Source organism: Lampris incognitus, chromosome 11, assembly GCF_029633865.1.
Source record: "Lampris incognitus isolate fLamInc1 chromosome 11, fLamInc1.hap2, whole genome shotgun sequence".
NCBI lineage: Eukaryota > Metazoa > Chordata > Actinopteri > Lampriformes > Lampridae > Lampris > Lampris incognitus.
In genome coordinates, this window is record NC_079221.1 from 55,798,443 (window position 1) to 55,813,422 (window position 14,980).

Consider the following 14,980-nt stretch of genomic DNA (forward strand, 5'->3'; position numbering starts at 1 on the left):
ACACACTGTAGAACAGTGTGTGTGTCGGTGTCTGTGTGTGTGTGTGTGTGTGTGTGCAGGGAGCAGTGATTAAAGGCTTTGGTCGGTATAAATGCGGCCACAGTAAATCTCGGAACCATCAGACCTTCCCAGAGAACACAAGCTGGGCTTTGTGGGTCTCCGCTGTTGCTCCGAGCCACCGTAGAGCTCCGGTAAACTCGCCATCCCGGAAGTCCGCATGCACACACATGTCCTCGTCGACAGCTATCCGTGTATGCTAGGCGACAGGTCATCCGACAACATCCTGCGTATGTTGGTGTGGATGGGTGGTGTCTGGTAGGACTTCTCCAGGGAAAATGACAGGGTGCGTCGTGTTTTCCATCTTCGTCACAGCAGTCAGATGAGGAAGAAGAAGGCAGGTTGTGTTGAGTTTGAAGAAGAAGTGACGTTGTAGTTGTATGGGGCGTCCGGGTGGCGTGGTGGTCTACTCCGCGGTACCTCCGGCCTGGTCGGGCGTCCCTACAGTCACAATTGGCCGTGTCTGCGGGTGGGAAGCCGGATGTGGGTATGTGTCCTGGTCGCTGCACTAGCGCCTTCTCTGGTCGGTCAGGGCGCCTGTTCAGGGGGGAGGGGCTGGGGGGAATAGCGTGATCCTCCCACGCGCTACGTCCCCCTGGTGAAACTCCTCACTGTCAGGTGAAAAGAAGCGGCTGGTGACTCCACATGTATGGGAGGAGGCATGTGGTGGTCTGCAGCCCTCCCCGGATCGGCAGTGGGGTAGCGACCTGGACGGCTCAGAAGAGTGGGGTAATTGGCTGGATCCAATTGGGGAGAAAAGGGGGGAGGGGTTATGACATGTGTGCTGACTGACTGCATGCCCTGCACAGGAGAAGACCCTCTCAGATGGTGTCGATGAGGTCTGTACACACATGTGTGAAAGTGCAGACGATATGGGGAGGCTGTCCCACTTCCCCCTCCGCCAGGCTACAGGGTGCCCTGAAGGTCCTCCATTGGAAGCTGTAGACACAATGTAGCACATAGAACCAGTAAAACGTCGTCATAGAAACGGTAACATGGCACACATGAGAAACAAGGAGGAGCATAGAATACCACCGTCCAGCCTGTCCCGGGCAGCATCCGCAACAGCACATCCAAGTTTGCCTTGGAAGCAGGGGTTCTCAACGGAGCACCATGCAGGGATAAGAGTACTGGAAAGATCCCCCCTGGATGGGGGTCGGTAGCGAGGATTAGCGGCAGTGGTCATCTCTGTATTAGATTTGGGGATATTTATTGGGCTTTTTGACTACTTTTGACCAGTTGTCTTAACGGCACAGATTTTATACACATCAGGTCAGAGCCCTGTGGAATTCCTCCACCTTCTCTCTTTTGTCAAATTGGCCTTCTTTGCTGAGGTGAATGGGGTCGCTGTTGTAGCTGAGGAGAAAAAATATAAACATAAATAACGTTGAATATTTTACAGATCATTTGTTAGTACTTTATTTATGCGATCAACGTTGCATTACTAACCCGAGGAAAGGTTGCTGTCATCATCAGCGGTCTCCACACTGTCAGAGTTGGGATCAATAATTGTCTCCCCATCGCCCGGGCCAGGGACGCCCACCCTGCCGGCTGACGTGCTTGCAACAGGGTGACGCCAGCAGTCAAACACAGTGCATCCCTTTGCCTTCAAGGGTATCCCGCGCATCGCCCGATGCTTCATTAAATTTGACGCGTTCCCCCCTTTACACGTTTTTAAAGATTTGTTGCATGTCCCGGTGTTGGAACCCCTTTTAGTGAAATACAGACACACTTTAGACGATCTAGCTCTACATTTTAACCATGTTTAATGTAGCTACTAGCTAACGGTAAGCTAGCTGCTGCTAGTGATGGCATGTGCGGTGATGCTTCTGTTGCCTGTAACATGGGTTTCGGAGCACCACAGGGTAGATATTTCAATCAACAGCCCAGGAATATGTGCCACTGAAATCTGCACCGGGATTCAGTCTGGTAGATATATCGGAAGTGGTGTTGTATTGGCAACGGGTTTTAGTACTCAACCCTAATCATCACTTTTCACAATAATTTCTTTTTCATTTGCCCATGGGGTCAAATAAATACAAGTTGATTTTAACATATAAAAGCAAACATAACTCTTCTCATCCCTCCAGAGAATGACAAACCGATGAAGGGTCTTCGTCAAGAGGATCTGGTCAACCAGGAACTGATCAGTGAGTTGAGAAGGGAGTTCAGCATGACGGGGGAAGACTTCTCCATGGTCCTCACCGACACCGACATGAGGGTCAAGGTGGGTGTCGTGTGCATGATGGACTTCTACAGGGAAGCAATAGCATTCAACGACAAATACAATGTGAATACTATGTGCGCTGAGTGAAGGAAGGCCTTAGGCTCAGTGGTTCTCAGCTGTTTTGTATTCAGAATCAGAATCAGAATGCTTAGTCATCCCCGAGGGGAAATTGGGTCCTATTACAGACACTCGTGCTCTAGTACAAATAAAAATGAACAAGATACATGATAACAAGAAAAGGGAAACAAATAGAAACAAGAAAGATAGAAATAAAAGATAAAATAAGAAATAGAAATAAGAGCAAAATATATAAACATATGTGCACCATACCGCACTGCCGCAGCACAAAACAAACAGCACAAACGAAATCCAACAGGGTGAAACGAGTGGAAGAGCCAGCCCAATGAGCATTCCCTCTGTGTGTCTGGCCCTCTGCGGGAGGAGTTGTAAAGTGTGATGGCCACAGGAAGGAATGACCTCCTGTGGCGCTCTGTAGCGCATTTCATTTGTATTATTTACCTACCTGCATAATTACTTAAGTCTCCAGTGTTCTGCGATTGAAGCTTTCAGTCATTTGCTATCGGCGTCCCTCAGGGAGCTCTCCGAGGCCCCTTTTGGTTCTTGACCCACCTGCTGAAAACCAGTTGTACAGATAAAACTTTTCTTACATTTCACTTCGCCAATGGGCTGATCTGCCCTGTGTGTGTGTGTGTGTGTGTGTGTGTGTGTGTGTGTGTGTGTGTGTGTGTGTGTGTGTGTGTGTGTGTGTGCGTGTGTGTGGTACTGGCACGTTTCTTCGCATCCTCCCTTTGAGTCACACTTTAATCTTCTGTTTGGTTTCCCATCTGTCCTTTAAGCCAGGTCTGCACCCCCTCTTCCCCTTCTGTCCTCCGTCAGTCTGCTGCTCTCTGACCTGTCGCTGTACCGTCAACATCCTGCCCCAGCAAACACTGCCTTAATTCACACCGCATGGCATTTGCCCAACAGTTGTTTGTGTGTGTGTGTGTGTGTGTGTTCGCCAGGGTAAGGCAGCAGGCTGTTCAGACAGAGTCCACAAAGACACCAGTGTTCGCCGGTTTGCTGACAGAGGCAGAGACAGGGAAGTCTATTAAAACTGCAAGCGGCTGTACGTAGTTAAGGAAAATAGGGGAGAAGTGTGTGAGCCGTGGAGGGATGTAAAGGAGGTACAGCCTGCGCTTGGCAGTAGAGTGTGTGTGTGTGTGTGTGTGTGTGTGTGTGTGTGTGATACATTTTCATAAAGAATCTTTTCATGCTGCGGCGGGTTTAAACGGTGTCAGAACCTTTGGGGAAAGCGTCGAGTCAGCTGTATTCGGGCAGTCCACCACCACGGGGCAGAGTCCTGACGGGCTTTACAGTCGGCACAACAATAAACGACACGCACTCAGGCGCTGTGGAATGTGCAAGGAGCTGTTGTTGCTCCCCAAAGGTTATTTCCAAACATGCTCCGCAGACGGCAAAGCCACCTCCTGAGCACACGTGATGTCCCGGCTTCATTAAAACCCGGCTTGTTTCCTGTCTGTCTGTTCCCTCGGATCTAGTTCTGTGGTACGTTCTCTAACCCCGCCGTGTGTCTCGTGTCGCCCCTTCACGTGCGTCTGTGCTCTCCTCCCAGCAATCCTACGAGGTTCCCATCGCGATGAAGGCGGTGTTCGACTACATCGACACCTTCTCCTCCCGCATCCGGGAGATGGAGCAGCAGAAGAGGGACGGGGTGGTCTGCAAGAAGGAGGACAAGCCCAGGTCGCTGGAGAACTTCCTCTCAAGGTACACCGAGTTTAGATAAACAGGGAGGGCGGTGCGACGCCCACCCCGATGTCTCGGTCGACCGCCCGGGGGGTGGGGTGGGGGTGGGGGTGGGGGCACGGGTCAACTGACTTAGTGGGATTTGTCTGTAATATCCTGCAGGAAGCTGATAGTCATCACAGACAGACGGAGAAAGGCAGGTCCTGCTCCGTGGGGTGGACGCGGGGTCGGGTCAGACTGGCCCTGATTGGCTGGCCGGTTGGTGGGCGGTGGTTTCGTAACATGTTCAGTCATACATCCGCCCCCCTCCCCCTCCCGCCCCCCGCCCCCGTGTACGTTAATGAGCTGGGACACAACTTGTTGTGTGTCCAGATCTACTTAGTGGCAGCACAGGTCTGAGTCAACGTGTCTGTCTGCACGTGTGTGTGGTGTGTTGTGTGTGTGTGGGTCTGTTTCTATTCATGTCAGTGTTGTGTGTGTGTGTGTGTGTGTTGTGTGTGTGTGTGTGTGGGGGGGGGGGGGTTACGGACGTATAAAGCAGACCAAATCTCCACGGTTCTTCTTGACTGAATCACGGCAGTGGCCCTCTGTTCTGGGATGTCTAAAACAGACCTCGTTTCCGTGGAGATCTGGATTCCAGCGTGATGACAGAGCAGCGATCTGGACGTTTCTAGACCATAATTCTGGGTTGTCTCCGTCTGGCAGCAGCAAGACGGGAATATATCTGGTCCCCGGTCATAAAAGCTCCGTACGGAGGTCTCGCCACCAGCCTTCTAACGTCCTGTTTGGTTTCAGGTTCCGCTGGAGACGTCGTCTCTTCCTCATCTCCGCCCCCAACGACGAGGAGTGGGCCTACCAGCAGCAGCTGTACGCCCTCAGCAGCCAGGCCTGCAATCTGGGTGAGACGTCACGAACCAGCCGTCCAATCAGAAAGTAGCCCCCCCCCCCCCCCCGCACCCCGCAATGCAACAGCCACCTTATGACACGTGACTGCCGATGTAGCCAGGCAAACCGTTCATGCTGCCTTCACGTGGGATCCGGTAAACAGGAAACGGCAAAACGGAAGTCATTACTGTGGATGGAGGGGGGGGCGTCCGGGGGGCGTAGCGGTCTATTCCGTTGCCTACCAACACGGGGATCGCAGGTTCGAATCCCCCTGTTACCTCCGGCTTGGTCGGGCGTCCCTACAGACACAATTGGCCGTGTGTGCGGGTGGGAAGCCGGATGTGGGTATGTGTCCTGGTCGCTGCACTAGCGCCTCCTCTGGTTGGTCGGGGCGCCTGTTCGGGAGGAGGGGGAACTGGGGGGAATAGCGTGATCCTCCCACGTGCTACGTCCCCCTGGTGAAACTCCTCACTGTCAGGTGAAGAGAAGCGGCTGGTGACTCCACATGTATGGGAGGAGGCATGTGGTAGTCTGCTGCCTCCCCGGATCAGCAGAGGGGGTGGAGCAGAGACCGGGACGGCTCGGGAGAGTGGGTGGAGCAGAGACCGGGACGGCTCGGGAGAGTGGGGTAATTGGCCGGGTACAACTGGGGAGAAAAAGGCCAAAAAAAAAAAAAAACACAAAAAATGGTTGTGGATGAAAGCGGGGCGGTAAGTTTCCTGTTTGTTGCCGCGTGCAGGTGTTTTTGGCGAGGCCTGCAGGATTGACCCCGGATACCTGTCCAGGATTGACCCTGGATAGCTGTCCAGGATTGACCTTGGATACCTGTCCAGGATTGACCCCGGATACCTGTCCAGGAATGAGCCCGGATAGCTGTCCAGGATTGACCCTGGATAGCTGGCCAGGGTTGACCCTGGATAGCTGTCCAGGATTGACCCTGGATAGCTGGCCAGGGTTGACCCTGGATAGCTGTCCAGGATTGACCCCGGATACCCGTCCATTATTGACCCTGGATACCTGTCCAGGCTTGACCCCGGATAGCTGTCCAGGATTGACCCTGGATAGCTGGCCAGGGTTGACCCTGGATAGCTGTCCAGGATTGACCCTGGATAGCTGGCCAGGATTGACCCTGGATAGCTGGCAAGGGTTGACCCTGGATAGCTGTCCAGGATTGACCCTGGATAGCTGGCCAGGATTGACCCTGGATAGCTGTCCAGGATTGACCCCGGATACCCGTCCATTATTGACCCTGGATACCTGTCCAGGCTTGACCCCGGATAGCTGTCCAGGACTGACCCCGGATAGCTGTCCAGGATTGACCCCGGATACCCGTCCATTATTGACCCTGGATACCTGTCCAGGATTGATCCCGGATAGCTGTCTAGGATTGACCCCGGAGAGCTGTCTAGGATTGACCCTGGATACCTATCCAGGCTTGACTCTGGATAGCTGTCCAGGATAGACCCCGGATACCTGTCCAGGGTTGACCCCGGATACCTGTCCAGGTTTGACCCTGGATAGCTGTCCAGGGTTGACCTTGGATACCTGTCCAGGATTGAGCCTGGATAGCTGTCCAGGACTGACCCCGGATACCTGTGCAGGATTGACCCTGGATACCTGTCCAGGACTGACCCCGGATAGCTGTCCAGGATTGACCTTGGATACCTGTCCAGGATTGACCCCGGATAGCTGTCGAGGATTGACCCCGGATAGCTGTCCAGGATTGACCCCGGATAGCTGTCCAGGATAGACCCTGGATAGCTGTCCAGGACTGACCCCGGATACCTGTGCAGGATTGACCCTGGATACCTGTCCAGGACTGACCCCGGATAGCTGTCCAGGATTGACCTTGGATACCTGTCCAGGATTGACCCCGGATAGCTGTCCAGGATTGACCCCGGATAGCTGTCCAGGATAGACCCTGGATACCTGTCCAGGGTTGACCCTGGATAGCTGTCCAGGATTGACCCCGGATAGCTGTCGAGGATTGACCCCAGATACCTGTCCAGGATTGACCCCGGATACCTGTCAGCCACATGCACACGGCTGTCCGCAACCTTCCGCCTGCACCTGCCAGCAAAGGGGGGCCCGCTGAACCCCCCCCCCCGTTTGCTGACGCACACGCCAACAAACAGGAAGCTGGTATGACCGCTGCAGTAGGAACCGGAAGTCAGTGGACTACAGTTATGCACAGGGTCGATTTACAAGCGGGTGTTACGTAGCACATCTCAAAACAAAAGGTGGCGGAGTCACGTGTAGGTCTATGACAGGACAGAAACGCTATTACATCGTAAAACAAACACAAAACACATTTGTGCATTTTTTCTGCAAACAACCCATCACCATAGCAACGCCTGTGGGTTTTTTATTGTTATTTCTTTTACTGTCCCGCCCTTCCATCGCGCAGTTTGTGGTTTCTGCCGTCCCGCTTTGCCAACAGCCAATTACCGCCCGCCCGCCCGGATTCCACGTGAGCGAAGCACGAGCGGCAGGCTTTCTATCTCGCGGACTTCCAGTGCGTCCAAGTATGACGGCGAGTCCTCCACCTGCTGCCAACACGCCAGTCAGGCCGCTTGGTAGCAGGTAATGCGCCCTCCTCAGCTGACACCGCGCCCTGCAGCTGCCCAGATGTTGCAGAACCCACGTGTGTGTATGTATGTGTGTGTGCTGGCACAGGGTGCATCTGTCTGGGGATAACAACCTCCTTATTGACAATGGGGTCGTTTTCAGCCTGCTCATTTGTCAGCCTTTCCAGTTTTCTCACCATCTATCTCCAAAACGGACATTGATCTGAAGTGTAGAAATATCCAGCTTTCCCCCTGGGGAAGGTCTGTGTAAACCAGTGGCGGCTGCTGCTACAAAAATTGAGGGGGGGGGGCGCAGCACACCTGACAGCTGCTTTAATGTCCACACAGTCCCAGAGTTATCAAGAAGGACAATGTGGCCTATAGATTTGATCAGGGTTCTAGACGGTGGATGATTGACAGTCGAGATGAGGCGTGGTGGTGGGTGTGAACATGATTGACAGCCACGAGAATCGTCCAATCACATTAGATCAAAAAACATTAAAGCAATACCAGTTCACTGCCAATAAAAGTGGGAGTGTCTGGGGCGTACAGAACTGCGCCCCCTGGAAAATCTGAAGTAACCAATCAGACAGCAGCCTCAGGTCACCTGCTCGCCACAAGTCTGAGGCTAACATAAGGTATGGTTTGGGCGGCGCCCCTCACCCAGGAAGTATATGTATTCAGACAGGAAGTATATGTATTCAGACAGGAAGTATATGTATTCATACAGGAAGTATATGTATTCAGACAGGAAGTATATGTATTAAGTCAGGAAGTATATGTATTCAGACAGGAAGTATATGTATTCAGACAGGAAGTATATGTATTCAGACAGGAAGTATATGTATTCAGACAGGAACCAACCAAACACCATGTGAACCAGTATTTAATGCTGCTGACAGGCGCTCACAGACTGACAACACGTTTATGTCATCATATTTACGTTATACACCTACATTATATTTAACATGGTTAAGTAGATCTTCATCTCTGGACGTCTGAAGGGGGCGGCGCCCCAGCGCCCCGCACTGGCCAGCCGCCACTGCTGTAAACTGTGAATACCTCAGAGTTGATGCTGAGACATCGTGTCCAGTCTTTTCTCCTGGTGTCACCCGTCCTGTTTATACTGGAGGTAAACTAAGTGTACTTCTATCAAACACCCTTTCTCCTGGGCTGTTCCTCCTCCCGCCAGCTCCTCGCCAGCTTACATAACCACCAGAAACAGAAATATTACGTAAGGTTCAGCATCCCCCCCCCCCCGTCACCAGCAACGCTGAGATCTGCTGGTGGACGTAAAATTCAGTTTACAGTTTGGGTGAAAAACAAGACCGTCATCCTTTAGATTGTAAATGTGCTCCTGGACCCGTACCTGGTCCCCCTCCATACTGGTTTTCTTCCATGGTACTCAGTAGGAAAAAAAACACACCACTTAGGTGTTGTTGGAAACCCCCCTGGTGTTTCTGGAGGAAAGGTGATTGCTTGCTTATCAGCAGGTCCAGACCAGACTGCAGCGTTCCCCTCCTGTGTTGGTCTTGGCCGGGTCTGCGCTCGGGGCCGCCCCCGCCTCCCCCAGTCCAGACAAAGAGCGGTCCTGCTGACTGGGCTCCGGGCCGGCGAGGTTTGATCCTGGTATTCAGGACTTGGCTCTCACCTAGTGAAGCCCCTGTTCTCATGCGGTGTTGTGGCCTCGCTCTGCCTTCAGAGGAAACAGACTTTTGGCCGGACTCCCCAGACCACCGAGTTCTCCTCCGTTTACCTACAAACTACCATCCGACGCTTCCAGCAGGACGCAGCCGCATGCAAATCCACTCAGATGAGCTGCGGCCTTGATAGGAGCAGCAGGAATTCAGCAGGAATTTCAACATGGCGGCCACGTGTTGGCGCTCAGCTAGCTCAGAACGGACCCGGCTCACTGTAGCCCACTTCTAATTAGCAGCTGCGTGGTCGTGCATCAGCCAGACCACTCCTGGTGTCCACGGTAACGGCACAGGGCCACGGCTTCTGCTGGACTCTTGTCCGTTTTGTTTTCCTGGCGGCTGTTTAGGCGAAGAACGTGTACTCGCAGTTGATTTTATTAAGTTAACTTACGTTAAGTGCATGTACTAGTAGTATACCTCTAAGTATAATGTTTGGTATATCTCTGATAAGTGCTCAAAAAGTACTCCCTGATTTGAGGTTTGAAGTAAGTACACCAACTGCACACTTGAATAAACCGCTTTCTCTTAAGGGCCAGCCGCACGTGCCCGCGTTCACGTCTCCATGCGCCGCCTGGCGGAGACCGCTGGAAAGGCGGCTGAGGGACAGAAAGCCCACGTCTCGCCAGGCCAAATGTAGTGCAGTAGTTTAAAGTTTATATATATATACATATACATATATATATACACACATATATACATATACATATATACATATATTAGCCTAAACAGCCACTATTAAAAAGAAGAGTGAGCTGAAGTATTTGAAGTACTGTAGCACAACACATATGTGAAGTACTGTAGCACAACACATATTTGAAGTACTCTAGCACAACACATATGTGAAGTACTGTAGCACAACACATATGTGAAGTACTGTAGCACAACACATATTTGAAGTACTGTAGCACAACACATATGTGAAGTACTGTAGCACAACACATATGTGAAGTACTCTAGCACAACACATATGTGAAGTACTGTAGCACAACACATATGTGAAGTACTGTAGCACAACACATATGTGAAGTACTGCAGCACAACACATATTTGAAGTACTCTAGCACAACACATATGTGAAGTACTGTAGCACAACACATATGTGAAGTACTGTAGCACAACACATATGTGAAGTACTGCAGCACAACACATATTTGAAGTACTGCAGCACAACACATATTTTTGAAGTACTGCAGCACAACACATATTTGAAGTACTGTAGCACAACGTTAACAATTCTCACAACCCACCTGTGACACCACGCCCTAATCAACTGGCGCCATTACTTTACTAAAAGGTGGAGGCTGGGTATCACCTCAGCAACAACCCAAGGATACGCAGCCTCGATGTCGACGGGGGCCTTTTGGGCATCCACCCCTGCTGGTGCATGCTCCCCACCTAACTAACCCCGCCCCTCTCTGCATGGAACCACACACCCGATGCTCGGCCAGCGGGGGTTGCTGTTGTGGCGCCCCTCAGCCGGCCCCTCCTCTGGGGTCACATCTCTGTATGGTCACAGTGGTGATGTGCTGCTCGGCCCTGGCGGCCTGTCCAGGGGGTCTCCCCGCCTGCCGCCCAGGGGCTGCTGGGAGACCCCCTGGCGGCCTGTCCGGGGGGTCTCCCCACCTGCCGCCCAGGGGCTGCTGGGATAGGCTCCAGCACCCCCGCCACCCTGACAGGGTAATTGTGTAATAATGAATGAAACGGTTGGTGCAGAAGCAGGCTGCAGCCACCCGGCATGTCGGACCCGGGGGTGGTGCTCGGTGGGTGGCTGGGTAGGCCGTCTGGGTAGGCCGTCTGGGTAGGCCGTCTGGGGAAGCCGTCTGGGGAGGCCGTCTGGGGAGGCCGTCTGGGTTCTTGTTCTTCATGTTTCTGGTTTATGTCCATGGCGGTGCAGGTCTGAGACACATCTCCATTCTGAAGCTGGTCGGCACGGAGTCACCTGACATGGGCGGCGTGTTGGAGCTGTACCCCATCAACGGTAAGAGGTCACGTGGCTTTTTGTTTTGCGTGTTGCAGGTGCGGCTGAAGGTGGTTTGGATAAGAGTCGCCCCCCCCACCACCCCCACCGGCTCCTCCGTGGCTCCTTCAGTCGTCGGCGTCCTCTACCGCTACTAGACACCGCCTCAAGTGGCTGCGCGTGATGGGGCTGACACGTGGGTAATGACGTAGCTTTGCGACACGCGGGGGTCAGCCCTACGCTCCCTCGCGGACTCGGCAAATACCCAGCATGCATTTCAACCTTGAGACCGGCTTACAGAGAAACGGTTAATACGAGAAGCCCGGGTTCGACGCCATGAGGCACCAGGGAAACCGAGACGCCCCCCCCCCCCCGAGCCAGGAACAAAACCGCCTCAGTGCGCACGCGCGTTACGGCTTCCATCTCATAAAAGCAGCAAAGCCAAAAAATCAATCCCTACCTAAAACGACCGGGGGCCGTCAAAATGACCGCCGGTGTTTTAACTCTATACTCTGCCAAGATAAATACCCAGTGGAGATATTAATGCGTCACATACGTCAGTGTGTCTGTTAAGAAACTATCTGACACCAAAATTAACGTGTTAACAACTTTAATCCTATTTTAAACAATTTAAAATGGCCGCCGTCCAACGCCTGTAAATGCTGGTGGTCGTCATGGTGCGTCTGTAACCAGACATGGCGGCCATAATCACACATCGGGTTTAGACTATTTGTCCGCACTGGAGGGCGCTCGTGTGTGGTTCTAGGACAGAGCAGTGAACTTCTCGCAGGAAATGACGTCATAAATACCGACACGAATCACGTGCAAACTACGAGACCGGCCACGGTGGTTTAAGGTGGATCGTATCGTAACTTCCTTGTGCAACCGATTTAAAGCTCGCGAAATGTTTGCATTTTAGGAGCCTTCAGCAGGCAGCGGCAGGTCTGCAGCTTTTCCCCAGCACGTTATTACACTTTGAAGATCCAAGACCGCCTTGGTCGTTCTAGCGTTATGTAAATATAACTTCTTTTTTAACGGAAATATAACTTACGTATTAGATAAATGCCAGTGTAACCGCTTATTTTCTTGCCCGGTGCGGGATTCGATACGGGTGTACTGCACCACAAGGCGACATCACTAACCGCTCGGCTAAAGGGTCAGACCCGTTAGCTAGGGGGACTAACGTGTCTTATTAGTAGTTTACAGTCGTCACCCTCCCCGGAAGCGCGCCCTCGCGCTTTGTTCTTCCCGCGCTCCGAAGAGACTCCTGAGGATCTGCACACTTCCGGATCCCGCCGCTGCCACCGGTTACTTTGTTGCCCGGTGCGGGATTCGATACGGGTGTACTGCACCACAAGGCGACATCACTAACCGCTCGGCTAAAGGGTCAGACCCGTTAGCTAGGGGGACTAACGTGTCTTATTAGTAGTTTACAGTCGTCACCCTCCCCGGAAGCGCGCCCTCGCGCTTTGTTATTCCCGCGCTCCGAAGAGACTCCTGAGGATCTGCACACTTCCGGATCCCGCCGCTGCCACCGGTTACTTTGTTGCCCGGTGCGGGATTCGATACGGGTGTACTGCACCACAAGGCGACATCACTAACCGCTCGGCTAAAGGGTCAGACCCGTTAGCTAGGGGGACTAACGTGTCTTATTAGTAGTTTACAGTCGTCACCCTCCCCGGAAGCGCGCCCTCGCGCTTTGTTATTCCCGCGCTCCGAAGAGACTCCTGAGGATCTGCACACTTCCGGATCCCGCCGCTGCCACCGGTTACTTTGTTGCCCGGTGCGGGATTCGATACGGGTGTACTGCACCACAAGGCGACATCACTAACCGCTCGGCTAAAGGGTCAGACCCGTTAGCTAGGGGGACTAACGTGTCTTATTAGTAGTTTACAGTCGTCACCCTCCCCGGAAGCGCGCCCTCGCGCTTTGTTATTCCCGCGCTCCGAAGAGACTCCTGAGGATCTGCACACTTCCGGATCCCGCCGCTGCCACCGGTTACTTTGTTGCCCGGTGCGGGATTCGATACGGGGTGTACTGCACCACAAGGCCACATCACTAACCGCTCGGCTAAAGGGTCAGACCCGTTAGCTAGGGGGACTAACGTGTCTTATTAGTAGTTTACAGTCGTCATCCTCCCCGGAAGCGCGCCCTCACGCTTGTTATTCCCGCGCTCCGAAGAGACTTCTGAGGATCTGCACACTTCCGGATCCCGCCGCTGCCACCAATGTAACCGGTTATGTTCTTGCCCAGTGCGGGATTCGATACGGTGTGTACTGCACCACAAGGCCACATCACTAACCGCTCGGCTAAAGGCTCAGACCCGTTAGCTAGGGGGACTAACGTGTCTTATTAGTAGTTTACACTAGCCTATACGTAAAATACGTCACTTCCTGTGCAGCGTTCACGGGAAAGCACGGGAACGGCTCAGAAATCATCAAATTGTCAAATCTGTGCAACAGAGTCGTGGGTTATTGTTTTTAACTTTCATCGGGGCTTGGGGGGGGGGGAGGTTTCCCACACTAGTAGTAATGAAAAGGTAATAGTTCACTGTAAAAAGATTCCTGCACGCAGCTTGAAGTGTGTCAGTGGAAACGAGGGTGATCGAGTCAGAGGTTTGTTTCTGGCAGAAATGGAAAGAGTAGCGCAGATGATACCCAGTAACACATGTCTGATACTTGATCCTTGTTCCCCGACACATTTCTGACCCTCGCCTCTTCTGGTGCAGGAAGTGCCACGGTGGAGCGTGAGGGGCTGTCGGCCATGCTGGTGAAGGACATCAGGAACTACTTCCAGATCAGCCCTGAATATTTCTCCATGCTGCTGGTGGGGAAGGATGGCAACGTCAAGTCCTGGTATCCGTCGCCCATGTGGTCCATGGCCATCATCTACGACCTGGTGGACTCCATGCAGCTTCGCAGACAGGAGATGGCCATTCAGCAGTCTCTGGGCATGCGCTGTCCGGAGGACGAGTACGGAGGATACGGCTACCATCAGCACGGGTACGACCACGGATACCAGGACGGATATCACCAAGGTTACGGATACTAACAGGCGGCGGGTCACCCAGCTCAACTCTTCCATTTGACTCTTGACCTTCTGCTCTCTCCTACCCATCCTCAGCAGGCCGGCTCAGTTGTGTTGAGGTCCTTTACATTATATAGCACTTAGTGGAAGCCAAAGTCCCGTTGCTTTCACCTTCCCAGCTCTTTACTAGCTGGTTCTGTAAGGGACCGGGACCTTCTGTTGGAAGTGGTCTGTGGAGATCTCTAAAGAGGAGCCTGGATATTCAGGGATCTCCTCCATACTCACGTGTACCCCTCATATCTCCCAACAGTTCCCAGCCTGCCACATTATCCATCTCTCACCACCCTTTCAGCCTTACGTTACAGCTTCACCCCAGCAGCACGGGCCTGGGCCTGTTGTGTAGATACTGCGCTAAGATAAGTCATAAAGGCATTTGTTGGACCCTGGTGCACCCGAGGTACAGTTGACCATGACCGGCTGTGTGGAAGGTAGCACATTATCCTCTCTTGTCAAGGTCCTGTTGCGGGACCGTGTTCTTATTTATGCTCTGTTGCGCTTTTACAAATAAATGTTTGTTTACTGCCAATCATGTACTCGCATGTTTACTGTCTGCACAACACCAGCCAGAAATAACTCGCCCACAAGCGCCTTCTCTTAGGCCACACCGCCCCCTGCTGGCTAGTTACGAGAACACACCCGAAATTGAAGTCAACCCAAGATGCAGGATAAAAACTCAACACTAGTTTTCATTTCACTGCGCATTTTGTGGCTAAACGAGTGTTTTAACAGAATCACTTCA

The 14,980-nt window shown here is 52.7% G+C and overlaps 1 protein-coding gene across 1 annotated transcript in view; it reads left to right on the forward strand.

The window, feature by feature from the left end:
• The window catches only part of ccdc80 (coiled-coil domain containing 80), a 30,429-nt gene extending 15,668 nt beyond the window's left edge, over nt 1-14,761 (forward strand). Inside the window, 5 exon segments of the mRNA XM_056289451.1 lie at nt 2,148-2,284; nt 3,918-4,069; nt 4,844-4,947; nt 11,092-11,175; nt 13,883-14,761. Coding sequence (XP_056145426.1) covers nt 2,148-2,284; nt 3,918-4,069; nt 4,844-4,947; nt 11,092-11,175; nt 13,883-14,205 — 800 coding nt within the window. The 3' untranslated portion in view covers nt 14,206-14,761.
• The last annotated feature ends 219 nt before the right edge of the window (nt 14,762-14,980 follow it).